At 39.5% G+C, this 26,789-nt stretch overlaps 1 protein-coding gene across 2 annotated transcripts; it reads right to left on the reverse strand.

The window, feature by feature from the left end:
- Positions 1 to 12,279: 12,279 nt before the first annotated feature.
- SLC38A2 (solute carrier family 38 member 2) lies at positions 12,280 to 25,640 on the reverse strand. Of its 2 annotated transcripts, XM_079142389.1 has the most exons (16): positions 25,292 to 25,640; positions 23,981 to 24,179; positions 23,589 to 23,670; positions 23,339 to 23,454; positions 20,574 to 20,647; positions 20,379 to 20,471; positions 20,172 to 20,253; positions 18,677 to 18,759; positions 18,233 to 18,291; positions 17,979 to 18,146; positions 17,687 to 17,766; positions 17,483 to 17,583; positions 16,797 to 16,921; positions 16,486 to 16,630; positions 16,283 to 16,380; positions 12,280 to 15,256 (listed from the first exon to the last, which is right to left on the reverse strand). In XM_079142389.1, exons 2-16 carry the CDS (start codon positions 24,094 to 24,096, stop codon positions 15,158 to 15,160), a joined length of 1,521 nt encoding a protein of 506 aa, XP_078998515.1. In that variant the 5' UTR covers positions 24,097 to 24,179; positions 25,292 to 25,640; the 3' UTR covers positions 12,280 to 15,157. The 2 variants fall into 2 exon arrangements, with proteins under 2 accessions (XP_078998515.1, XP_078998516.1); XM_079142390.1 differs by lacking the exons at positions 23,339 to 23,454; positions 25,292 to 25,640 and having other exon boundaries at positions 23,981 to 24,123.
- Between the last annotated feature and the right edge of the window lie 1,149 nt (positions 25,641 to 26,789).

Consider the following 26,789-nt stretch of genomic DNA (forward strand, 5'->3'; position numbering starts at 1 on the left):
CCATTGCTAGCTCCTCTAGGAACACAATCTCTAGAATAAAACAAAAATTAATTAAAAGAAAGAGACAGAGTCAATTCGTGACAAGCTCTTGAAAGTCAAAGTGGACGATTCCTTCCAGGGTGCAAACGGCCCTCTTTTCAACTGAGAAAACAATTGCTGAACAATTCCGTGCCCAGCAATGCCTGAGGGCTATTATGGAAGGGAAGGGCGAGGAGCTCTACTTTCCAGTGACAACTGCATGTCCCTCCTGATCAGAGACATCTGAACCCATGGCCACCCCGCCTGCAAGTCTTCATGGCATGTTATAAAACTTCTGCCTTGGTCTGAACTTTCTCTGGTGGGCACACTTTTGAAGATGACCTGTCCAGTGGCTCACTAAGTATTCATGACATCTGGTCAGAACCTAAGGAACTGCCATGCCCATGTCTGACACCCTGGGACTCACAATGGTGGACTTCCTTTTTTTTAAAATCAGTGCCACTCCCATACCATCCGTTATTCACCAAAGTAACACACATAGTTCTCCTCTAGGGAGCAATTCTGTATACTCCTCTTCTTACTATCTCTACTTTGCTTTCAAGGCATACTTTTTTCATTTATGGTTTCCATCCCTCTGAAATCACCCTGTTTCATTCCAGTTTTGAAAATTTTTTTCCAGGTCTTTCTAATAACTATCCACTACCCACAGAACAGTGGAGCTTGTTAGCCTGGGCCTAGCAGAGCAGTGCTATTTGTTGCTAGACACCCCACAGAGAACTGGGGAGGCCTGAGTACCAAGTCACTCTGGGATTTGCCAATGCATATACTTCTGTACCAGCTATCTGTTCTCCCCCCACGGCTTTCCTGAACTCCCCAGTACCACAATTTTCCCAGCACCTAGACAGTATCTGGAAGAAACAGGCAACACTTGAGAATTTCCTGAAGATCTTCCAGTGGTCCAAAGAACATGAGACATAAAACAAATGTCTGAGATAAATGGGAGACTCCATTTGACACTGTCCCAACACATATATCCCTGTGTAATCCCAAACTGGAAGAACAAAGTATAGAAGTCATCAACTTCATTGCTTGCCCAAACCAGCTAGCTCAGTCTGTGTGAAACTACCCTGAATCAAACCCCTGCCTGTTGCCTTTTTCGACAAATATCTCTATTTCTCTCTTACCTCAGAGCCCAGCTGATAGTAGAAATCTTTGCATGTTATCAAAAAAGACACCAAAAGAATAGCAATTCAAAAAAACATGGATAATACTACTATTGATGAGGAGATGGAGACATTGAAACTCTTATATATTCCTGGTGGAAATATAACATGATGCAAACTTTGGAAAACAGTGTGGCTGGTCCTCAAAAAGTTAAAAAAATAAGTGTTGCCATATGACCCAGCAATCTACTCCTAGGCATATACCCTGAAGAATTGAAAGTATGGGGCACACAAAAACTTGTATGTGAATGTTCTCAGCAACACTACTCATCAGAGCCAACAAATGGAAACAACCACATGTCCATCAGTTGATGAGTGGATGAACAAAACATAATATATCCATACAAGAAATATTCAATTTTAGAAATAAATCATGTATTCCTAACACAAAGAACTGATAAGTGTATAAAGAGATGGAAATAATAATTACCCTGATTTGATTACATATTGTATCCATGTATCACATTGTCACACTGTACCCCATTATTTAGGTACAATTATTATGTGTCGATTTAAATTTTTTTAAAAAATGAAGTACTGCAATATGTTACAACATGGATGGACTTTGAAAACATTGTGATAACTAGAAGAAGCCAGCCACAAAAGGTCACACATAGTTTGATTTCTTTTATATGAAAAGTCCAGAATAGGCAAATTTATAGAGACAGAAACTAGATTAGTGGTTGCTTAGGGATAGGGGAAGGAAGGATGGGAAGTGATTGCTAATGGGTATGGGGTGTCTTTTCAGTGTGATGAAAATGTTCTAAAATTAGATAGTGGTGATAGTTGCACAATATTAAAATACACTTATAATCATATAACTGTACACTGTAAAAGGATGAATCTATGATATATGAATTATGTATAAATTTTTTAAAAAGATGCTTGTCTTCTGGTGACATGCTCAGCTCTGACACCTTGTTCACTGAGAAGAATATGGGCCAGACAAAGAAATGGGATTCACCTCCTACCCAGGGAAAGTCTTAGAATGCAAAAGTCTTAGGATGTACTAAGACCATCCACCCACAAAGTGATGAACCAGAAAAGTACCAGGCCAGACCTCACAGAGGTTGCCTCCATGCCGAAGTCAGCTATGGGCAATAGCTAGCTCCTAGCTCATGTATTTGCCCAGCTCCACATTCCTTTTTCCTCAACTCACCTGTGCTAATTAGCGCCCTGTGCCTCACTCCTAACCTTAACCCATTATCTTTCCTTTTCCCCACCTGGACTGTGACTCCAGAGGTTGACCTTCACCAATACATCTGGCTCTCTTACATTTTGGAGTCTACTTGGGTTTGGCAATGGGAGGCACCAGATGTCAGACTGGAGTGTGAAAGCAAAGAGGACGGGGTCTTTAGTTTTCGGGTCTTCTTTCCTGTCCACTAATTCCCAGCCCTTATCTTCTTATGATCCCATAATGCAATAGCAATATTCCCCTAGTGCCACAGCTCCTGTCAGGCAATCCCCTTCTACATCACTAGCATTCCCAGCCCTCTACCTTTCCCTGCCTGTGCCATTTCAGACGAAGGGATGATAATGACTTACTGCTATTGTTCTTCCAGATGCTTCACCACCCTTTGTCAGTTCCTTTCATCCTACCCATCTTTGTTTCTCCGTGGGACAATGACTGATATACTACCCCTCTATCTTTTTATCTCCCTAACTCTAACCCTAAGGCTTTTGGGTGCATCTCCCAATACCCACTTCTGATACCCTTCCTTATTCTCTAGGGATAACAACATCATTAGAAGGGGAAGTGAGAAAAAGATGGCATGCTTACAATTTTTTCCTTCTATCTTATTTTTCAAATATGATTGAGAGATGGCAGCTGTTTGGGACACAGTTCTATCTTAGAGTATTAATTAGTCTTAGAGGGACAGAGATAGAAAGGGGCTTAGTAGGCCGCCTTGTTGTACAGCAACAGAAACTTTAGAGATGGCTTGGTACCTAAGTTGCCCTGAAGAATTTAGGATTCCACTTTTCAGCCATTGTTGTTTCTAAACTTGGTAGCTTTTTGTGAATGAAAATTTGTATTATTTAGATCAACTGACTTAAGTTTTCTAGGAAAGGAGTAATCTTCAGAAAGTTAGGGTAGTTTCAGGGTTAAGGCAGGACCTGACAAGAACCTATAATTATTTTACTATATAAAATACAGACTTTTAAAAGTCAAAAGTTCACAATGAGTTGAACACCCTGTCTTAACCCGATCAGCCCAAGACCACTAAAAGTGAACGATCTGTCAGGCAAAATTAGGTTCATTGACCTAATTAGAATGAGGGAGATACACTACAGGAATCAGGAGGCATCTCACCCAACAAAGGGAAAAGCCAAGTTAGGACAGATAAAATTCTGGGGACGGGTAGACATGAGATGAGATTTCAACAAAGTCGTGTTTTGATAGGCTCAAAGCAAAGTGGGACTGTGCACAGTGGTAAAATAGCACATCCAGACGGCACACAAGACCCAGGGTTGAGCTTCCCTGGAAAAAAGAAAGTTAAGATGGCTGTGGAATGCTGTGTACCAAAACCCTTATCTGAAACCCTGCACCTGGGTTGTAAACAGAGACTGCTCCTCTGTGTCAAAGGAACTTAGATTTCCTCCAGGCAAAGTGGGATGTTTCCTTTTTACAGATGTAATTTCAAACAATTTTAATCCAATCATTTAAATTTCTGATACTCTCTGGTTTTAGAGAACAAAGCTTCTCAGTGAGCAAGAACGCAGTAGCCACTTAAAGAAGCCGGTTGTTATGACACTGCAGCTGCAGGGTGTCCTGGGGGGACATATTGTTTCCTGTTAACTTTGCAGCTGGCTTTATCTGTATCTTTTATTCCAATCTGATGAATGGTAGGGCAGACTTTTATAGTCCAAGCTAATTTTTTCTTTCTCACTCCCTTGAGGTGCTTTAGACACATAGCATAGGCAAGAGAGAACCTTTTGTGAGGTTTATCTGCTGAGATTCTAAGGGTTTCTGGTTCATTTGTTTGCTGCTTTTTGTTTAATCAGCCTATCCTGGACACCATAAATTTCTGTTTTAATTAAATTCCCATAACATGAGAATATGGCAGAAAGTTACCACATAGGGGTAGTGGTGGGGGCTGGCAGTTTGTGGAGAAAATGATTATTGGAGGATGAAAGATATATACCCATGTTATGCAGTGGTGAGCCTTTGGTAAAACTGTCCTCTGAAGTAATTTAAAAGGCATATCGTGTTCCTAATAATTCATAGCCTTAGAAGAAGTTTCAGAAAAAAGAATAATAGCTTGCATGGCTTGCTGATGACTGTGTTTGGCAAGGCATTATAAGAAATAGATGAACTTAGATCAGACATGGTGGTGCACATCTGAAATCCCAGCAACTCAGAAGGCTCAAGAAGGAGAATGGTATGTTGGAGGCCAACCTGGGCAACTTAGTGAGATCCTGTCTCAAAATAAAACAAAAAGGACTGGGAATATAGCTCAGTGGTACAGAGCCCTGGGTTCAATTCCTAGTCCCATATTAAAAAAGAAAGAAAGAAAGAAAGAAAGAAAAGAAAAGAATAGAAAAAGAAAAAGAAAAAAGAGGAACTCTGAAAAGAGCTGGCCAATTTGCAAGCCAAAAGGAATAGAAAGTATCCACAAAGTTGGGAATTTATTGATGTTGCAAAAGACAATCATTTCTGAGCCTCAAACAATAAAAGGTAGCACAGGAAAATGTTCTGATAACAAAGTCTGATTAAAACACTGCCCTATAGCAAAGATCAAGTCCAGGTGCAGCCGTTGAACACATGGCTAAAACCTGTGTATGAATTAAGATGGGGCCTACTCTATCTCTTAATAAGTTGAAATAACTCAGAGGAAAAAATCGAAGATGTGACTCTCCCACTCTTGTTAGGCCCAAAGGAACCGCAACTGAAAAATAGGTGGCAGGAGAAAGAGAGAAAAGCAATAAAGAAATATGGCAAATTCATGAAGTATGACTAAAAAGAAATGAAAACATATGTCCATAAAGAATCCTGTACATAAATGTTTATAAGTGTTATTCAAAATAACCAAAATGTAGAAACATCTCTAGTGTTCATCAACTGAAAGATCAGATGTAATATACCTATACAATGAAATATTAACAATAAAAAAAATTAAGTACAGACATATGCAACCTTGAAAACATTAGGTGAAAGAAGCCAGTCGTGTTATATATTGTGTGATATTGTGTGACTCATTCATGTGAAATGTCCAAATTAGGGAAATCTGTAGAGACAGAAAGAAGACTGGTGGTTACCTAGGCCTGGGGGTTGATGTGCTGGGGTGGAGGAAGGTGGGGAGAAATTGAGAGTGACTGCTAATGAGTATAAGGTGGGTTTCTTTCTGGGGCAACTAAAATGTTCTGTATCTAGTGGTGATGGTTGCACAACTCTGTGAATACACTAAAGTCCACTGAATTGTACTCTTTGTGTGAATTATATGGTATATGAACTGTATCTCAAAAATTAGCTTGAATAAACGAAGAAATACTTGTGGAAAAGAACTGCGGTTCTGGCTATTGAAACTGACTCAGATGAGAAGATGGCTGAATTTCTGAGACAGTTAAACTGCTAAAGGGTCCACTAGTCTAGAAAAAGAGAAACTGCTCAGAATTTAAAGCAACTCTTGACCCCAACCTTCCATGAGCAGGAAGTGGGCTAAGAAATCTTCCAAAACCCCCGAGGAAGATATATTCAAGAACTTCAGAATTCCCACTTCTGATGAAGCTAAAAAGGATATCAGAAAAAGAAGAATCTTACAGAAGCCTCGCTCTAAAGCTACGGAGGTAAGTGGATTGAGGAGGCCCCACTAGAGAGAGGGGCAGAACTGGAGTTTAATCAAGAACTCACCCCTTCTCAGGGTAGAAAGCACTCCTGATGTTGGCTCAGTAGAGTTTTAGAATTATTAGAGAGGCTGACTTCCAAAGGGAAGTATTTAAGGCATTTGTACTGATCCAGCCTTGTGTAGCGTGGTAAGGGCTGATAACTTGTCCTTTCAGTTCTGAGGATTGACATGATCACTTCTGTTCTGTGGAAAAATCGGTCTGATTATAGTATGAGGAATGAGTTGTAGGGGGCAGGGCTAGAGTTCAAGGGTAGAGTTCAGAAATGCCCGTGACCTGAAACTATCTGAGGACTGCAGGCAAAGGGCTACAGAAAGGTCCCTGTCACTTGGACATCGCATGGATGCCAGAAATGAGACTGAAACCTCAAGCAAAGGTCAAAGATAGAGTCCAGGGGCCAGGTTGAGTAGGAAGGCTGGAGGTGTGGATGCGAGCATGGGGGTGGATTTCAGGACTGGGTCTTTGGAAGTCTACAGCACCTTTAATATCATAGAAGAAACCTCAAAGCAATGAGACGTATCCCCTTATTACAAGGGGGAGGAGCTGACCTTTGGGGCCCTGAGATTGTTTCTAATGTACCTCTATGTACATAAGTCTCCTTTATCTATTCTGTACCCACTTCGGTCTTCTTTTCTAATTGAATTGCATTTAGATTTTGAGAAATTGTTAAATTCGACAATTATTCAGCATCTCATATGATCCTGTCAGTTTGAAAGGGCCCTTAGGACTCAGAGACAAGTCATCCAGGTTGGATTGGAAAGCACCTGTCTTCCTCAGAATTGGGACAGGGGAAGCTGATGATCTCAGGGTGCTGTGGAATTCTGTGGGCAACCCATTACACCCAGCAAATTATAGAAGGCAGAACTAGAAGAAACCAATATTTATTGACATATATTAGATCAAATCATAGGAAATTTCACTTTTTTAGGTGACAAAAATGATAGGAAAGTTGGCAATTTCCTATGGTTCTGTCTATGTAAAAGTCACTTTTTAAAATGGACTTCAGAAGTACATCGTTGTTGTAATGAGTCTGGTTCACAGTACACTCATCTTTGGTCCATGTGGTTTCTCTTCTGTCCGTCTACCAAATCTTCCATCTTTGCCCTTGAACACCAGAAAACTAGGACATTGACAGCCACTTCCATCTGCTTCTGCATCTTTCTCCCTTCTCCCAAACTAACAATGATCTTGAATGTTGCGTGACATTCCCTTGCTTCTTAAATTGTGGGAAATATATCAGTATACTAAAAAAGTTATTGTTTTGAACTTTAAAAAGGATATAATGCTAAATACATGTGATATTCTGGGGCTTGTTTATTCAAGTTTTAATTACAAAAGTGAACGGCAGTTTGTTTTCCGTGCTGCATAGTATTTAGTTCTGTGATACGCACGGTGACAGGTACTTGAGTTACTTCATTTATTATCCAGAACAACCCTAAATATGGGGGTTTTATACTTATTCTTACTTTTAAAGGAAATGGACTAATAGCACAGAATCGGAAGCAGGTCTTGAGTCTCAGCTGTGCTCCTTACTAGGGAAAGTCACTTAAACTCCTAAATTTGAGGCTCAACTAGTAAGCTTCAGTGTCTTCTTCAGTAAAAATGGATTAAAAAAGTATACACACACACACACACACACAAAAAAAAAAAGCATACACAATCCAGGATTGTAGTGATTGTTCTTCATGCAGTACCTGGCACATAGTTAACACTGGACCATATGAGTTATGCTAGATTTTATTACCTAGAGAGCAAACTGAGGCTTGGGCAGGTTCAGAATCTTGCTGGATATCACACAGTTAATCATGGCAAACCAGAACTTGAACCCATCTTTGCAGGACTACAAGGTCACACCTCCACTCACCAGGAGAGCTTTCCAGAAACAGCGTGGCATAGTGAAAACCAGTGTAGAGTAATTACTGGCCCTGTTGGTTATTAACTCTTCTTTCATAAAAATTGTAGTAAAATCTGTGATAATTTGTTGGCAATCATGATCTTTTAAGTGAATTGTTTGCATGTTTTTTAAATTTTAGAACAAAGAGTGCTTTTTATAAAATATAATTCACTGATCTCTCCCCCACAAGCAAGAAGGAATGTTCTCCCGCTTGCTTCATTGCCTTCAATATGGGTCATACGTACTAAACATTTCTTTTTGGAGCAGTTTGTGAGAGAAGAATGTTTCCAAATTTATGAGACTCTCATGCATTTTGAGAAGAGATTTTCATATTCCACATATTTCCTTCTTTGGATCTTTCTATTTAGGGATCAGTTTAAAAATACAATTCCTCTATCTGGAGCAGAAGGGTTGTGAACCGTGAATTCCACATCTCTTGAGAATTCAGTCACTTTAAAGGAAATACAAAGAAAATGAAAGGAAATTAAAAATAAGAAATACAGTTTATTTTTGTCTTGGACTATAATATAATTTCATGCTAAGCTATAATAAATTGGTGACATGAGAATAAAATTTATTACTTACTAAACTTAAGGGCATATTTCTCTTTGAGAAAAATAGCTGCTGGTTGAAATTGTATCCTTAAAATAGACATCCTTAGTATGTTTTGTTCCTTTTATTGCCTATTGATCAGATATCTCACTTTAAAAAATCACATTGGTGTGTGATTCTGCTGCATTTTTGGTAAGAATGTATGATAACTTTGGAAGTTTGATTTATATATTTAGGACCTGAAATAGATCCTAAACCCCTGAGAGAAATGAATGAGTCAAAAGATTGGTTTATGATTCATAAACACATCTTCAGAACCGGATCTACCCAAAAGTCGATATCCTTTTTTCCTTTCTTTTTCTCCTTCCCTTTGTTTTCTTCCTTTCCTCTTTTTCTTCCCTCCCTCCCTTCCTTTCCTTCCCTTCCTTCTTCACTCTCTCCCTCCCTCCCTTCCTTCTTTTTGGAGGTGAGGTCTCCCTATGTTGCCCAGGCAGATCTCAAACTCCTAAGCTGAAGCAATTCTCCTGCCTCAGCCTCCCAGAGTAGGGGGGCTACACACACACATCTCCACACCCAACAACACATATTTTTTATGGGTGTCTCTTGTACCTATTTAAAAAGACCATGATTTCCTTCAATCAAAGGCAATGCTCACTAGTGTCATCATGCTGATGAGGGAACTTGTCCCATTTTGTGACATCTGGGTCTGTTTTTCACTCTGATTTCTTCACCTGCTCTGCCACAGTACCTACTCAGCAGCACATTCTCAGTCAGGGAAACCTGGCCTGTATGTGAACCTCATGTCAATCTTGGGGTTATTGGGTTGGGTTGAGAAGATGATTGGGTTCAGACAGGAGGTTAAGACCATCCTCAGAAAATGGGAACCTAGTAGCATCCGGCTAGTAGAATTGTCATGGTGGGAGTTCATTCTCTTGAAAGAATTTAGAGACAGGTTTTTCAAGTCACATTCTGAAGGGCAGAATGCCCTAGGTTATGGCAGCACCTCATGGCTTTTAAGGAAGGAGGTTGGGAGGCTGAGCTCTCAGTCTTTAGACCTTACCCATGACCTTATTTCAACCAGCACAACTCTGCTTTTATCTAAATTATAGAGTGGACTCTATCTACTTCAAATATTTTCATTATAATCAGATGACAAAATTGAATTTACCAGAACTCCTTTCAGTGTAAGTACTGTGAGTGGTTAGAAAAGATACTTAAGAGAAGTCACTTAAAAGGGGTTGGGCGGGGGGTGGTATAGGAGTCAGATCTTCAGGGGCAGAATGGAAATAAAAACACATGGCCAGTAAGTTGTCATCTCAGGATGGTAAATCCTGATGACAACTTCAAAGCTTTTGTTTTCCTGAGAATAAGAAAGTTTGAAGTCAAAGTCGGGCTACTGATGAGAATAGGCTGTGTGTGGTGTGGGAGAAAGGGCAGGTAGAACCTCCAGGTCACTACACAGCTGGGGGGACTTGGGAGAAGACATGTTGAAGGGGACTTTATGAGTAGAGTGTGCCATGTAAAACCCTCCTTTGCTGTCTAACCCTCCTGACCCCTAGACATTGTTGAGTAAAATTTGCTTTCTAGGACTGTGAGGCTTTCACTGAGAAAAAAAAAAAAAAAGAAAAAAAAATCCTTCCTGGAGAAGAAAAGAGAATAAGGATTAGAGAAAAAATTCAGAGAACATACGTATTTCATTTACTGACTCAATAGCAGTGAATCCAACCACTAAGCCTTATTACAGGTAAGGACACAGAGCAAAAGCAACAGGAAAAAGACATTTGATAGTGGAATCCAAAGGTGTCCAGCACAGGCCTCCCAGACCTTTGCCTGAGACCACACAGGAATGCTTTTTCTAGTAGTGAACTACAGAGACATGTGTGAAACCTCTGCTGGAGAAGACCAAATGCGTCTAGAGGCCAAGACTTTATTTATAGAGTGGGGGTGGGAGACTGGTCACATAGGCTTATCTTGCTATGCAAATAGTCTAGACCACCAAAAGTCAGGGCCCAACAATAAAACCAGGTGCACATCATTAATCTTGGTGTTTGTGTAAAGCAACCTGACAAACCAGTATGGCATGGTCCATTGCTCCTGGTGAATATAACAATCATCAGTCACTAACATAAAGAACATTCTCATGGCAATGTTCCTAGGAATTGGCCAAGGGTCAGTGACCAGACTTGTGTTAACTCTTTCCTCACAAAATGTGGGGGACAATCAAATCTGACTAAGATTTGAAAAGAAAGGTTTCACTGCCACAAAATCATCTGGGTGGTAGAGGCTAAAGATGGCTCCTACGGAGGCAGATATGAGTGAGGCAAGAAAGCCTTCCTGTTTAGGTCTCTTGCAGAATATGAGTAAACAGTTAAATCACATGCTGTTTTTATCTCACGCACTTGGCAAATTCTTTTTAAAAAGTGTGAGCCTCTTTTCACTTATACTGTAGGAAATAAAGAGAATGAATTCATTTAGCAATTATATGGAAGAGATCAGGGTAAATACTTGACTCATTACTGACCGATTAGTTTATCTGGAGAAACTGAACTGAAGAAATTGAAGGCTCAGAATCGAATCACACAGCTCTGCAGTAAAGCTGCACACAACTCTGACGTTTGAGGTCTCTAGAAGGAATATAGTTTTTGACTTTGGGGGAGCCCATTCATATAAATTTTAATTTTCAGAGGCATTCCAATCTCTAAAGTTCTCTCCATCTGCCAGATTTACTTCAGCTAATTCTCACTGATTTTATTTTGTTATCAGAAGTTTGACTAAGCCAACTCTCCAGGTAAGAGTATTTCCAAGTCAAGACAAACAGCTTTGGTTCTCTATTTAGATGTTTCTCAAATATTTCTCAGGCTTCATGGAAACCTCATGGGAATAGCTGGCTTCCTGGTTAGGGTACAATATTTTCATATTGAGTAATTTACCCACCAGATATATTTCTATTTTTGGATTAACAAATTGGCATTCTGGTTTATTTGGATATTATTTAAAAATGTATTAGCATAATTTGAAGTGTGTAGATTATTAGAACCAGTGTAACTCATAACCCCACCCTACTTCCCATGGGCACACTAGGTGCACGTGATAAGTGCTTGTGGAATACCTGAATATCCCACAGGTTTGCTTTTCTATTCAGATTTGTTCAAATTCTGCTGCCCTTTCTAATTACTACCCCTTCTCCTTTGCCATTACTGTGTATTAGTTTCTTGGAGATTCATCTTCAGTCATTCCCAAGCACATCTGCCCTTATTTTAGCATTGTTTCACTTTATAAGCCTTAACCTTTTAAGGTCATCAGTAGGCCACACCTGATCTTGTGTATCTTGGTCACCCTTCCACTTCTGGTCACTCAGGTAAGCTGTCCTATTATATTCTATCAGCTTGTCCATTAATGCCTCCTTTCCTGACCAATTCACCAAACTAATCCTTTCCAGGTCTCAGTGCTCTTTAATTGTATCAGGGGCTTTTTGAAACTGAACACAAACTGGGTTCTGGGCCGTCCTCCAGAACATCCAGGCACATATGGGGAAACTGACAAATGCTCTCCTGTTGATTGATGCACTTTTGGCCTACTTATTCCCATCAGCAGGTTGGAGTCTGGGAACTTTAGATGCCTTTTAGCATGTTAGCATCTTCCCTTTTTAAGTTTGGCAACTTTGGAACTTACATTTTTCTTTTCATTATAATCACCAACACCATGAGGACACTCAAGAAATGCTGTGTTGTATTTAACAAACACAACAAATGCTGCTTGTTCCATTATTTCAAAGGAAAACACTGCTACTCAGGATTAAGCATGTATTTATTTTAGTTCAGTTAAAACATACATTGTTTCATTGAAACGGTGTAGCACTCTTTGCCAACAAACCACAGGAATTGTTGGCCTCTAACAGTACAGTGGGGATATTTACACTATATACAACATCAACGCACCCAGGTTCTCAAAAAGGTCTTTCATTATACTAGATCACATTTGATTTCATTACACTCTATCACATTTTGATAACTACTGCATTTTGAAATTTTAGCCTTTATTTAAAATTTAAATAAGAGAGATCTGAACTTGCACCAAGTTTTCATGAAAAAAGTTTGATGTCCAACCAGTTTATTGCAAATACGGTTTAAACAAGTATTTTAAATGTTTAGTATTTGTACACAACTTGTCTTTTTTTATACTGAATTCTCTGTACAGGTACTCTGGGGGACTTTTACATAATGTGAATTCATCAAAATGCAGTTAAGAAACTTACAGGAATATATACATGTGAACCCAAGACCCAATACCGACATTATATACAGCCTATTTACAAATACATATGGACAGACAATGTATGTACATAGATTATCATAAATATTGAAAAATAGGTTAGCTTTAATGGATTAATGCTGTTCTATAAATAACATTGCAGTTATAACTGAAACATCCACGGAAGACAGTAATGCAAAATGAGGTGTCAAGACAGTGGTTTTAATACTGAAGACTGCTCATTAATGGGAATTCACTGTTTAGGAACCTCAATGCAGACGAGAGTTCCAAGAAAACCATGCAATGGAATTTACCCTAGGAATTGATTTTGAACCTCAAACAACCAATGAGGATTGGGGGGGGAGGCCTCTTCAACATTGATCTGCTGTGAGAAGAGGATTCTTTTCTTCCATTCCTTCCTGGTTGTCATGGTACTTTCTTCTACACAGAAGATGGTGAACTGTAGAAAACAACTCTGTACTTGGAACTTATGCAGAAGTGCAATTCTTGGTCTGAACTGAATTATAGGTGAGGTTCTGGATTTGAATGGAGTGCCCAAAGCCAATTAAACGAAAGCAGTGCTGTAGAATTCATCTTCTCACTGCCTTTCTACTCCTAGATGGTCCCTAATTATTTTATCTTTGCAGAAAACAAAAATGGACTTCACCCAACGTAGCACTACAAGACGTCTTCCAGTTCTGTGAGGGTCTTTAATCACAGACACATTTTGTCTGTAAATTTAGTCACATATAATACAAGAACATGTAACAAAAACCATGTCTGCCACATTTCTGGCTCTTGTGTAAAACTGAAAAATGTTCAGTTCAAGAGAAAACTTTTAGAGCCAGATAACTAATTGATGATTCCATTATTTGCTTCCCTCAACCACTTAATGGAATTATGTGTATTAGATTTTAGACATTATGCCTGATGAGCAAAGTACCACATTATTTAATAATATATTCACCATACACCGTATCGTACAATAAATGTGCTCTTAAAGCCAAGTTGCAAAATAATGTTTTCACCTTTAACTGGAGTTGAAATGGAAGGGTGAACATGCAGTTGGACCAAAACTACACACAATTAGGATGCACTGTTTTTCCTAATCATTTTTTGGATGTAAACAAGTAATTTTACATTATATAAGAATGAGATGACAATCCAGTGCAAACAAATTTTTAAAAAGCTTACTGCATGAGAAACCCAGTGGCCTCTATGAAGAGAACTTATATCATACCAAATATCGGTGTAACCTATGGATTAGACCTCTACTACAAGACAAAACATGAATACAACTAAGCCATACAATGTCAAGTAAATCACACTTCCAGTAGATGAGCATTTTGAAAAGTTGTACTCTGGATAGAATAGTTCTGGCCTATTGCCATCTAGTGCCCATTTTTCACTGCTGGAAGCAATGTCAAAAAAGGGCTGGCCCAAAAGAGAGCCAGAGCTGTCAATACACCTCTGGAGACAGATGCAACTGAATAAACCCTGTTTTACCCAATTGCACTATTTGGTACCTCAAAATTAGCTATTTTATTTCCCACAGAAATATCTGCATTATCTTCCATTCTAATAGGCTGAAGACCTAAACATTTAAGTCTGAATGAACCACATTATTTGGGGAAGAGAAGAAAAATAATGAACAGGGTTCATCTGATTTGGTGTAGCAACAATCAATCAATCATCCTGTAAGTAAGGTGAAGTTTGAATGGAAAAAACAATGCTTCCTAATTCATGGTACAATTTTTCATTACATCATTTACTCTTAAAAATTATTTTGGGTAAAAAAGTATTTGGCTTATAATGCCTACAAAAAAGGCAAATCATTTCATAATACTAATATTCATTTTTAAATACCAATGAAATTATTTTACGGAATTCATTGACAAGTGTTTCTGGATAAAGTTAAAAAAAAAGCAATTTCTTAAAAGTAAAATAGTGCTTCTGAGGTCTTTAAGTATTTTTGGTACAAAAAATAATAGCATTTTCTCAATGGTTATTTCAATACTTTGCTGTAAATAATTGTTTCTCACATCGAATGGTTCCATTAGGCACATTCAAGTAAAATCATAAAATATCCAAGTTAAACAATGACACAGCCAAACATGTGGCTTGATAAAAGTTAAAGAGTTCGTCCATTCTCTGGAATGGAATAAAATTGTCACTTCCCTTAACCCGAGACTCGTGGTTTTGTTGTTCATATCCATTCCTAACATACAGATAAGTTTCTTTAAAAAAGAAAAAGAAAAAGTAAAGGAAAAAAGTTCACTTATTCTGCATTCAGAAGAACCAGCGAGGAATCTGCACTTCAAAAGGAAGTGAAACTGAAAACAGGTGAAATTTCATAGTAGTTGAGTTGACTCAACACTGGCATCAGATGGACTACTTGAGTTTTGAGTGGTGTCAATTAATGGCCACCTCCAGAGGCATTGTGTACCCAATCCAAAACAATCAAGGCCATGCTTCCGATCATCACCACTATGCCACTTAACAGGAAAAACAGAGCCTGAAATAAGCAGAGAAAACTAATCAGCAAGCAAAACATATATGCTAAACCTTCCTTATCTTTAATTCAGGTTCATGCTTACTAAAGTTACATCTGTATAATATTCTACATAATTTTGCTTTGCTAAATATAAACTATTTCCTGTGATCAAGGGGTCACCTGTAGTATAAAATATCACTATACCTATGAGGCTTTCTGAATTATACTTCTTCATTTCTTCATCTCAAATATAAAGGGTATTTTCCTGCTGAATAAATCACTTTATTACAGAGTAGAAAACTTTTTTTTGGCTATATTTTAAAACAAAATCTAAGTCACAAAATCAAACCCACACCACCCTAAGATGCAGCCTAAGTCAAAGGCAAAAGGTCCTTCAAGAGATGAGTTTAAGTCTACTCGACCTCACTAATTACTGCCACTATGCAATTTTGAATAAAACAAGATTTAGAGTTGCTGGTTTATAAACAATCCTACTTTAATCAGACCAGAATGGTAGTGGAAAATACTGAGAAGCAATCTTTTTCTTAAATATCCCTACCAGGATTCTAGCTCCACACCACTTGTCATGCCCTTCGTAGTCAGCTGTCACTCCAACTGAAGTATACAACATTGGGGGGAGAAGCTCCTCCCTACTGAGCTTTGCTTTAAGGATGGTAGTTTCATTCAGCTAAACACCTCAGCCTTTTCTCTTTTATATACTCAATGTCCATTTCAGCACCTACCACACAGTTGGCAGGTCAACAAACCCTGGCCAAACGGGTGCTGAAAGTTGGGTGTCTTTACACTGATCTTTATTCCTTTCTCTAAAATGTCTAACAATTCTCTTCTAATCAAATTGAGGACCTGTGAGATGGCAAATTACCTTTTCACTCCCCTCTCCAGACTTCTGTCAAGTTGTATTGTTTACTGAAACGCTTACTAGAAACTTAACTATAATGATGGTTGAGAAACTAAAATTACAATCAATGTGGGGAATCTCTGATGTTAAAAAGTTGGGAGTTTTTATAGCTATAATCTTTCACTCACCCCAATCTTTTGTACAGATTTCATAGGTTCTTTCTTCACCAACTTGATATAAAAGGCAGATGGAAGAATAAATATCAACATAGCAGCTGCAGATGCACCTGTAAAAGAATATTTACCACTTCTTGAGAATTCAATGAGTCACTATTTTTTAAGCCTTAACATCCCTGGAATTTAAATCAACTTTGACACTTTAAAATACTTACCAATGAAACCAAAGATATCCCTAATAGTTGGGACAAAGATAACAAGCAAATTGGTAAATGCCAAGATGGACACTGTAATAAGGCTGTGACGCCACCAACTGAAATCTTTTGCTGCACATAACAAATGTGTTACAGAACTCCGGATCTGCAAAACAAATAATACACATGTATTTTAAAATCCAACTTTAATTAATGAAGGAAAAAAAAACAAAAAAACAAAAAACCTCAAGTAATAGGGAATATATCTGAAAATCTTACAAATGTTTCTATCTAAAAATGCATCCCTACGCAAAGGGCAGTTGATTACTTACTGGGAAAATAACTACTGGTACAGTCAGGGTGACAGCCACCAGCACAGCCAAACGAACAATGAGAAGAAGAATATCAGTTCCCATAACTGTAGAGTAGGTATGAAGCAATTCTGACTCCACATGTTCTATGGGGAAAGACCAAAAAAGCTTTCAGTGTGCCGTTTTCTCTGGAGATCAAGTAGAAAATCTAACTTACAATGAAATCTGTACGAAAATTATTAGCTACTCACAAAATGAATATAACCTAAGAGGCTAATAAGATTAATTTGGAAATACGGCTAATGCAATTAAAATAACATTGAAGGAGAATTTTTCTAAATACCAAGTAGAGATTTAGCCACATGACCTGCATTAAAAACAACAGGAGCTAAATAGCTAAAATCCCATGATTTGGCTTAGTTTGTTCATTATACAGTTTAAAGGTGATGGGAGAAGAGGCAGGCAACAAGATGAGCTTATTTAGAGGTGAGGATATCATAAAAACTTGCCATAAAATGACTAATGTTGTTCCAAACCTAGATTCTAAAGTGTATTAGAAATACACTATAGGAAATTCTAAACTCCAAAATTCAACTTTCATCACAAATATGGAAGATATCAAACCAGCTGAACTTTTTAAGTGATGAAACTACACACAGAAAAATACCAAAAATATTGATATTCCCCCCAAGTTAGGCATTATTTACCATAAAATGTCAGGTATCCAAAGAGGGCAGCAAGCAGATACATAAGAAACATAGCAAAAAATGAAATCTTGGACACATTCATCATTCTTCTTCGGCTGCGGCTATGAAAATTTAAAAGAAAATGAAAACATGTATTTTAGCAACAGTTACAAACAACTGTTTTACTATTTTCCCAATAAATTGATATAAAAGCAAAGGACTCACCCCTTCAGTTCTTCATAGATGGGAAGAACAGCAGGATGACAAACAAATGAAAATGTCAGAATTGGTACAGCATAGACAGTCTGAAAAAGATATAAAAGCTTATTTAATATACTGATGTGAGACAATGTATCAAGAGTGATCAATATCCTAACTTCTAAATCTGCCCATTAGTTAACACATGATTATTTCATTTCTCAATCTATTAAGATATAAACCCACATTTTCTTCGCAGCTCTCAATAGCCAACTGCATGCTTTCTAAGAAAAATTTTTAGAAATCCTTTAGGAGTTACCTGTGAGTTGAAGATAAAATAACGTGGTCTGCAAGAGTCAGCTTCAGTCATGTTAAAGGCCAAATTAGGTCCGAAAGTTGCTGGCTGTGTTAGGGTGCTATTCATCGTTTCATTAATTATCAAAGCAACTTCCATAGGACAAGGAATCTGAAATTTCTTGCAGATCACCTGAAAATATATTATTTTGCCTTAATTAAACTGAATAACATGACAGGGACTATAACCAATATTCTATGAAGAAAAACTATACCTACCACAATTAGAAAGAACATCATACACAATAAGGAAAGGCCACTGGTATAACCCAAGTATCCTGTTAGAGGTGGAAAAACACAATATTAGTTTAATAAAACAGGGTTATGCAGGGCAAATGTATTTTGCCTACCCAGTAAGTCAATTCTGCTGGGAAGACTTGATACTAAAAAGTGTAGTAGATAACAGTAATAAATTTTTAATTAGAATATACTAAGACGTACTTGTTATAATGAAACTATTATTGTGCGTTATTGTTTACCAAGCTCAAGATATTAGTTATGTCAACGAAATATTCTGACCCCTGGGAGCCAACCTACTAGGATTTAAAATAACTACAGGTCATGCATGCTACAACTAAGGTAGGGGTCCAGGGCCTTTCAGCTCTCATTAAATTCTAGCAAAAGAAAACCATTTCAATTTTCTTTAGAAATGGGTTTGCTCACCTAAATTTCTCAGCAGCGACAAAGGAAGAATGAGCACCAATGACACCAGCAGAACCAAATAGTCACCATTCAGATACCACAATCTGAATTAAAGAAAAGAGAAACAAGGTCAAAACCAGCTACAGAATGCATACGTCTTGTCACGGGACTCTATAGAGATACAATAAAAATAAACAGATTAAAAAAAAAAAGTTTTGGAAAAAGTATCCCTATATAAGAGAGGAATAACTTTTTAACTTTGTATGCTAGATGAATGTTCACTGAGGTTAGAAATGGGGTATAAAACAGTCTAACTTTTGTCCCACTATTTGCTCTAGGAAATTTGCCAGTTGATTCATAACATAAAACGCTTCTTGAAGGATTGATACTAACATAGGGAACAAAGCTGCTTTGTGAAGCTGGTAAGCTAATCTTTAAGCACTTTTAGAAAAATTGTACACCAACTTTGTTATAGCTTTAGCCTGCAATTTCTAATGCTGGAAACAAGTACATTTTACAACAACCTGTAATTTGTTTTTTTGACCTTTGTTAGCAAATACACTTATTTGACATTTCGACAAGGAAATTTTTTTAATACTTAGATTGAAATGCATAGGCAAAACCAAAAAGCCAAGCCAGAACCAAAACCCTGAAACAGGAAAATTAAAAAAGCCCAAACCCAATTCCCCAAACCAGAACTTATTCCAGATTATCAGTGAGTTGTTAACACCTTGACCCACCTTGACTCCCAAAGTAGTCAAAAGATCCTTTCTGAACTTACAGGACTCAAAAAATATTATGTCCCCTAAGAGTTTTACCATTATGTTTTTTTTTTCTTTTCAGGTAATTAAGAACTATATCCTCCTTTAAATCACTATTTTTAAATTCTAAATGCTTGTGAATTCCATTGTACTCACTTCAGCAACAAGGACAGCACAGGAAAACTAATATTTAAAGATAAGCTTATCACATTATACTTCTAAAGCCACACCACAACACTCTATTTTGAGGTAATATGCTGCATGTAAGTTGGGAAGTAAATGAGTCTTTCTGTGTTTACTTTAGATAAAAACCTGCTAGTTCACTGGGATGAATAACCTTGCAGAAAGAAAAAGGTTTCTACCACATGGTTATACATTTTTTTGATATTCTGCATTAAACATTAAGTTTTAAGGCTGACTTTTAATGTAATTCCAAGTTGGGGTCTGTATTCTAAAATGATAACTTCTTATATGTGAATATAAAGAGAAAGTTCTAGAAAAACTGTTTTACACAGGTTAGATACCAGATATCCAGTTACACGACTAGTTACTATCTTTGACCTTTCATTTTTAAAAGTTCAAATCAGTTTATAGGGGACTTCTTGGTCAGTTTCATCAGGAGCATTTTATGGTTAATTTATGGATAAGTTTTATATCCAACTTTGATAAAAATGTATCTAATCATTTTAGAATGTAATTGTTTAACCATTTTAGTCTATAATTGTTTCTTAGGAGTAACCTTACTTAGCACCTACCCAGTTGTATCTTCAATGTTCATTAATGCCTGGATCACCAAAGGTAACTCATATTTCACTATGAAGAGGTAGCTTGACATAGCTGGAGGAAAACAAAATTATACCATTACAAGTGCAAAAATGTGGCGTGTGACACGAAAAGTTATGTGTCACCACTGTGCTACACAATGAGCAAAATATCTATCCCAATCACCTTTTAAAACTCACCTCCAATGTTCTGCATTGTAATTGACCCAGAGGCTGCAAGCTTTCCAACCAGTCCAAATGCCTTATGTCCCAACTGTTCATATAACAAAGACCCTACAATTTGAATAACACAAGAGCATGAAGTGAGCACTTTTTAAAGAAGAAAATCATGATACACATAAAATTATATTAGAAGAATCAAGAATGCTTCCATACCTCCTTCATTGGCAGTCTTCAAAAGGAGATGAACAGAATACAGGGAAAATATTGACACAAATGTCAAAAGAATTCTGATGAAAAAAGGAGAAGGCATGGGGTTATAAACAAGCAGGGCTATAGTCTTAAAGATAATGCTTCTTGGTTCTTTAAGGTAACATTAAATATGGAGCGTATCTTCTTTGTGCCAAAATGTTCCCAAGAATTGGTGTCCCCTCTTCTGCTAACCAGAGTGTCAATTTAACCTCTTGACAGACCCCCAAAATTCATAATGAGATGTCTCAGGTGCTAGTTCCATAGTAACTATGGTTAAGAGCAAGAATTTACACACTGTGCCAAGTGCAGCAGGAGATGCTGGAAAGCCCAAATTCCCAGTGGAGTATTCTGATTCTGGCACCTTAACAATTAGTTGCTGGCCTGCCATTTCTGGGTTTCAATGGTTCCCTTTATCTATAAAATGTCAGTAAAATTTGCCATTAAGTCCCACCCATGACGTTTTTTTTTTTTTTGAAATTCGACTGAGAGGTTCAGGAAAAGTCTTAAGACCACATGGTCTGTGTAGATAGAGAGGAACGGGAAAGGGGAAATGATACTAATGTCTTAAGTATCAGGCGCTACAGACTTTACAAACAACTGGGCACAAATCAGAGAACTAACAACTGCGATGATACACTAAATTGCACCTCATGATGAAGAATACAGGCTGTCACAAATTTAAATGCCTGTGCTAGAACAAGCAGGTCATCAAGTTGACAGTCTAAACTATCCTTTCCTTTAATCTTTTCACTTCCGTGAGGGGAAAAAACATAGAATACAGGTTGTCTCTCATCCCAGCTATACTTTACACTTTCACCCAAGCAAGCAGGATAGGATTTTTATTTTTAAGAAACAAATCAACAACAACAACAAAAAAACTAGGGAAACTCATAGAAAACCCTGCAAAGACAATGGTCATATGAATTTTGATTCTGTATGGGCAAACTGCACACAGTATCATGTAAGGTGCTGGCCAAGAAATTGATGTCTAGGAATTAAAAGTGGCAATTAAACTACCATTCTAATGCCAGAATTCTAAGGTGATACTACAAGCTTCACCTCTAACTGGAGAAAAGATGCTGGTTTTATTAAAAACAAAAAAAAGTAACAATAAAGGATAAAAAGACCTTAGAGGTCACCTTCAACTTCAAGACTGATTTCAGTTGAAAAGGTCAGCTATAGAGTTAAGTGAACCATCATAGTTTTGTGGCTTTTGGCCCATTTACCTTTATACCTGAGTATGACGGAAATATTGGTGAATAAAAACAAGCAATCTTGATATCATTTAGTCACTTATTAAAAACACATCAAACACATATAAGCTTCTATTGAAGTAGGAGCAATCCAAAAGTGCAAGGGTAACATCAGAGTTACATCAGAGTTTTGCTTTCACTTCAGAATGAATTGTCATTTTATCTCATTTAAATTTTTGCACTATAACCAACATCAGTAGCATTTAAAAACTGCTTCCAGTTTTATACCAAGAGCTAGGAAGGGCTTCAAATATTTAACTATTTAAGTCTCCCACTAAAAATTTTGAAATTATAGGATCCTATCTATGTAAATTCTTCTCCTTACCAAGAGACTTGAAAAAGCCACATTCTAATGAGGCAATTCCTCTGAATTCTACCCTCAATACCCAAATCCAGGCTTAACCACACTATGGAGTTTCACAAAGCAGAGCTTTGCTAAAGTCTGCTTTTCTTTTCATGAACATTCCATTGTGCTGGGAAAAATAACTTGAGTATAAGGCAGCAGTCAGTTAACTAAAACATTGGTCACAAAGGGACAGTTGCATATTATCTATGTATGGTTACCTCAACTATACAACAAAAATATTAAGTAGTGGGCTCCTCCACAGCAACTGCCTTAGCCAGGAATCCATAGATGCTTAATGGCTATGAACCAATTATCATTGAAAAAATACATGTTCAAACTTGCATGTACTTTAGTAAGGTATTTTCCTGGAAATACAGTTGATATTTTTCTACCATATTTCCATGGTAAAGATCCCCCAAATGGTCTTCTCCAAAGTTTTCTGTACTTCCAAAATTCTATCCAGGAATTTATGGTAAAAAGCGTTAAGACTAACCAAGCCTAGATGGGTAATTAGGGAGGCAAAACATTTAAAAAATAGGCACTTATGTTCATTTTTGCCACAGCATGTGGTGGTGGTAAAACTCTGAAAAATTGAAAAAAGAAAAAAAAAAAAAAAAAAACAAAACCCTCAAACACATATGAATTGCTTTTCATGACTCATTGTCCTAAAACAAACATGCTACAGGCCAGGTAAATATCACCACACCTTGCACATTTACAATTTTCTTTTCCTTATGCATTTAAGGGGCCTGGAGTCCTTGGGGAGAGCTTGTCAATTTATCAAGCTGATATACAGATAATTACTGATATTTTTGATTCTCCTTTTATCAGAACAAATTGCAGCTACCCTGGATTTATCAGTAATTCTTTTTTACTTTCTAGTATATGCTAAACTTTGGGCTAAATGTGTCAGTTTGTAAGGGTGCCCTATCCTCTTACCTAACTGGCTTTCTTGATATTGTACAATATGTAGTAGAATAGAGATATTATGATTTCTCATACTTTTAACTTTAAAGAGCTAAGTTTTAAGTCAACTATTACAACTGTAAATTCAATTTCTGGAGCCAAAATATGTCTTATTATTGTATTAACTGCCCTGTATGGCAGATTCACTACTTACACATACTTACATAAAAAGAGCAATTCCAGTATTAGCCATGGCATAAGAAAGCCCAAGGATTCCACTGCCCACAATCGCATTGCTCAGATTAAATATTGACATTCCAAAGGAAGTAGTACCTGGATGCTACATAAAGGGAAAAGGATAACCAAACATATAACAATATTAAATGGAGAAAACCAGCTTTGGGCAAGTTAGATTTGAACTCTAAAACTATTCTTTTACTCCATAAAGCCACAGATAAATTATTTTAAACTTACAAAGTCTGTTTCATACTTCTTCTTCCCCAGATTCGATTCAAGTAAAAAGTTCTGGTTTTCAGGATCTACATCTGCGTAATGACTGCAAAAAATATGTATACATAAATGTAAGTTAAGAGATACAAATTATGCACCAAGTAGCTTTAATATAAAGTAGTTCCCTTCCTTTTGCCACAACACCTTTACTTAATGTATAAACGTAACAAGGAGATGTAGGCAAGATAGGACTCTCACAGGATACTGTCATTGCAATAAGGTAACTGGGTAACTCAAGAATTCTGCACTCTCCAAACGATACAGAGTAAATTAAAGCAACAGAAGCAGAGTCCTAGGTAACTTCCTGACCTGTGCAAGCGGTATTTTTTTAAAAAAAAGTGCACAACTTCTCCCACCTCTTCAGAGCAGCTTGCTTGGTGGGGTAGGAGTAGTTGAAATCGCTGTTGGAACTGTAGCTGCTGCTGTCCTCATCCGGGGAAATATTGAACCTTCCCATTTCGGTCTTCTTCATACTGAGCGTCAGAAAGAATTGGGTGCGCCAAGCAGCTCTGGGTTCCTTTTGTCCTTGGCGGTGCACCGGCCCCGCAAGGCTGCCTGAGAAGGTAAAAGGCGGCGCGTCAACACTGCAGCGCCCGCCCGCCACCCGATCACGTGACGCCACCGGGCGGCGCAGCGCGGCTGATTCATCCCAGTCCAGGCGAGTGGAAAAGTACCAGCCGAGCGCGAGGGGCGGGGGCGCGCCGAGGGGCGGAAAAGTACAGACAGCGGAGCCGCGGAGAACAAAGATGATCCCACTACAGCGCAGCGCCCGCAGAGGCCCTTTCGCTAGCAGATTTTAACATTTTACCCTCTCCACTGTCACGAGTCTTTAAGCCCGCGAGAGCCGGGCAAGGGGGTCTATTTGTTTCCCTCCAGCTGCCCAGTTTTACACAGGCAAAAGCACACATTCCATCCAGTCACAGCCTAACGTGCAGGCAACCCTGGCGCACGGCTCCTTTTTCAGCATGTGTAACAACAATACCACGTAACCCGTCCCTTACAGCCCTGAGACCCCCAGATAGGGCAATGCTTCTGCGGTAGATAGCTTGCTTCCCGAAGGCAGCGTTCAGGGCTGACACGGATCCTCCTCTCACAAAAAGAGGCGAAGGCCCAGCCCCGGGCACGCGGAGCGTTTGTTTACACGCGCACACCGTGCCCTCGAGCACACCCGTCCACAGGCATTTGGCCCGCCGGCGCTTCGCCCGGCCGGCCCCTCCTTTGCCCGGAAAGGAACTGATGCAATATCGATCGTCGATTGTCAAACGTTCCCGGTCCGTCTTCCCCAGTCTTGGCTCCCGATATAATAAAAGCCCAAGCCCACTTCCGCCAGCCCCGGATTCTCGGACCCCTGGACTTATATTTTTATGAATGCAAATCAGTCACAAGACTTGCCGCAGCGGAGTCGCGGGCCGGGCGGGCTCCCCTCCCCCTAACGGGAAGATGCGGCTCCGCTCCGGGCGGGCACGCGGCCCTGGCCCCGCGCCCCTTACCCGCCGGCCCAGCGGGCAGCGACCCCTGCTCTGCAGACCCCGCTTAGTGAAGACGCCTGCTCGGGCCAGGAGGGAAGGCCCCCGCGCCGCCTTCCCGCCGCGGCCCCTCCCGGGTGCCCCTCCCCCACCCTGCTCGGCCCCGCGCCCTTTAGCACGGGCGCTCCCCGCGCGCGTTACCTCGGTGGTCTCCGCTCCTGTATCCGGAAACCTCACGCAAACGTCTTCGGTGGGTTTGACGCAAACAAAAATCGTAAAACAAAACCAAACCAGGAAATTAAAAAATACCCCCCAAATCCGACAACAGGCAGGAAAAAATAATTTTAATTTAAAAAGGAAATGGCAAATTGCCGCCCCAATCCTCCGGCGTCCGCCGTGTCAAGGGAGAGGCGCAAGTGTGCGGTAACGCGTGGTCGCCTGCGGACGTCGGTGCGGGGCTAGGCGCTCCGGGGCGGCGGCGTGGCAGGGCTCTAGAGCAACCCTGCGAGCGGCGGGTTATAGCGGCACCGGTCGACGCGTCAGTGGGCGGGGCGCGGCCACTGGGGTGCCTGCCTTTGTATATCAACACTACCTGGGCTCCGCCCCCGGCCCTCCCAGCCCCGAGGCTCCGCCCCCCTCCCCCCCCCCCCCCCCCCCCCCGCGCCAGCGCGCTTCCCCCAGTGGCCGCCAGGAGCCCGCGGCGCCCCAGACCCTAGTGCAAAAAGCCTCTCTAGCTTCCTGGACAGTCAGAAAAGGTCCCTCGCTTGCTTCCCTGCCCCTGTTCTTTTCAGTCCGAATCCCGGACTGATGCTCAACACTTGCAGGTCTTTGAGGAGCCGTCTCTTTCAAATTCCCTTCCATCCCAGTCACCAACAATCCTTGCTTCGGGGGGATACATCCGGCCCACCAAACCCTTTCTTGCCAGTGATTTTGGAGACTTACATTCGGGTTTTCGCTCACAAACTTGATTCAACACAGCAACGTTGCCTTTATGGTCGTTTTCTGGTTCTTGTTCTTTCTTTTCCACCTAGATCAGGTTTCACTCTTACAAACTAGCCTGATTAGGTCGGTTGGCAGCTTCGTTTTGGGATATACTATTTGTACGGACGTGGAAAATCCTGCTAGGGGAAAAGTTACATTTTGACCAGCAATCCAGACCCCTAGAAAGGAGAGCCCTCTCTTGGGGGGCCTCGGCTCCCCGAGGCCATTTAGGAGTCCTCAGTTTTCCCTTGGCTGACACATTTCACTATTTCACCACCCAACTCCCAATTTGAGAGCTCTTCTCTCCTTCCTCCCCTTTTCCCCCTCCTATTTACAAAGGTGCTGCCTTCGTGGGAATGCTGGTCTGAGATGCTTTCTCCCTAGCCTGGTCCTTTCCTTCAGTGGTGATGTGGTTTTGAGCCGGCCAACTAAGGGGCCCCTTCGCTGTGGAATACTTGGTGCTGCCGGAAAGGCCAGAGCCCTTCCCTTGCTGGAAACAAAGACCCCTCGGGAGAGAGAAATGTTAGTTGAATAAAGGAATAAACAAACGAGTTTGACCTACTGCTCTCTTCCTTTTGGAGACGTGGGAGAGACTGGGCAGGGCATAGAGGAAAAGGTTGGGTGTGATCACAATTTTTGCTTTCAATGTTTTCCTGAGGAAATTTGTACAGCTCCCTATTTCCGCTGCACGTGAGACTTCGGGTGCCTTCAGCTTGCA

This window comes from Sciurus vulgaris (genome assembly GCF_902686455.1).
Source record: "Sciurus vulgaris genome assembly, chromosome: 5".
Taxonomy (NCBI): Eukaryota; Metazoa; Chordata; class Mammalia; order Rodentia; family Sciuridae; genus Sciurus; species Sciurus vulgaris.

What these genes read in the sequence shown, in the direction of transcription:
- SLC38A2 (XM_079142389.1), bottom strand. Translation starts at nt 24,096, where the DNA reads ATGAAGAAGACCGAAATGGGAAGGTTCAATATTTCCCCGGATGAGGAC. An exon ending in AAGCAAGCTGCTCTGAAGAG is followed by an intron (nt 23,671 to 23,980) that starts GTGGGAGAAGTT and finishes TATTTTTTGCAG; the next exon opens with TCATTACGCAGATGTAGATC. An exon ending in AACATTGAAGATACAACTGG is followed by an intron (nt 18,760 to 20,171) that starts GTAGGTGCTAAG and finishes TCTTTAATTCAG; the next exon opens with ATTGTGGTATCTGAATGGTG.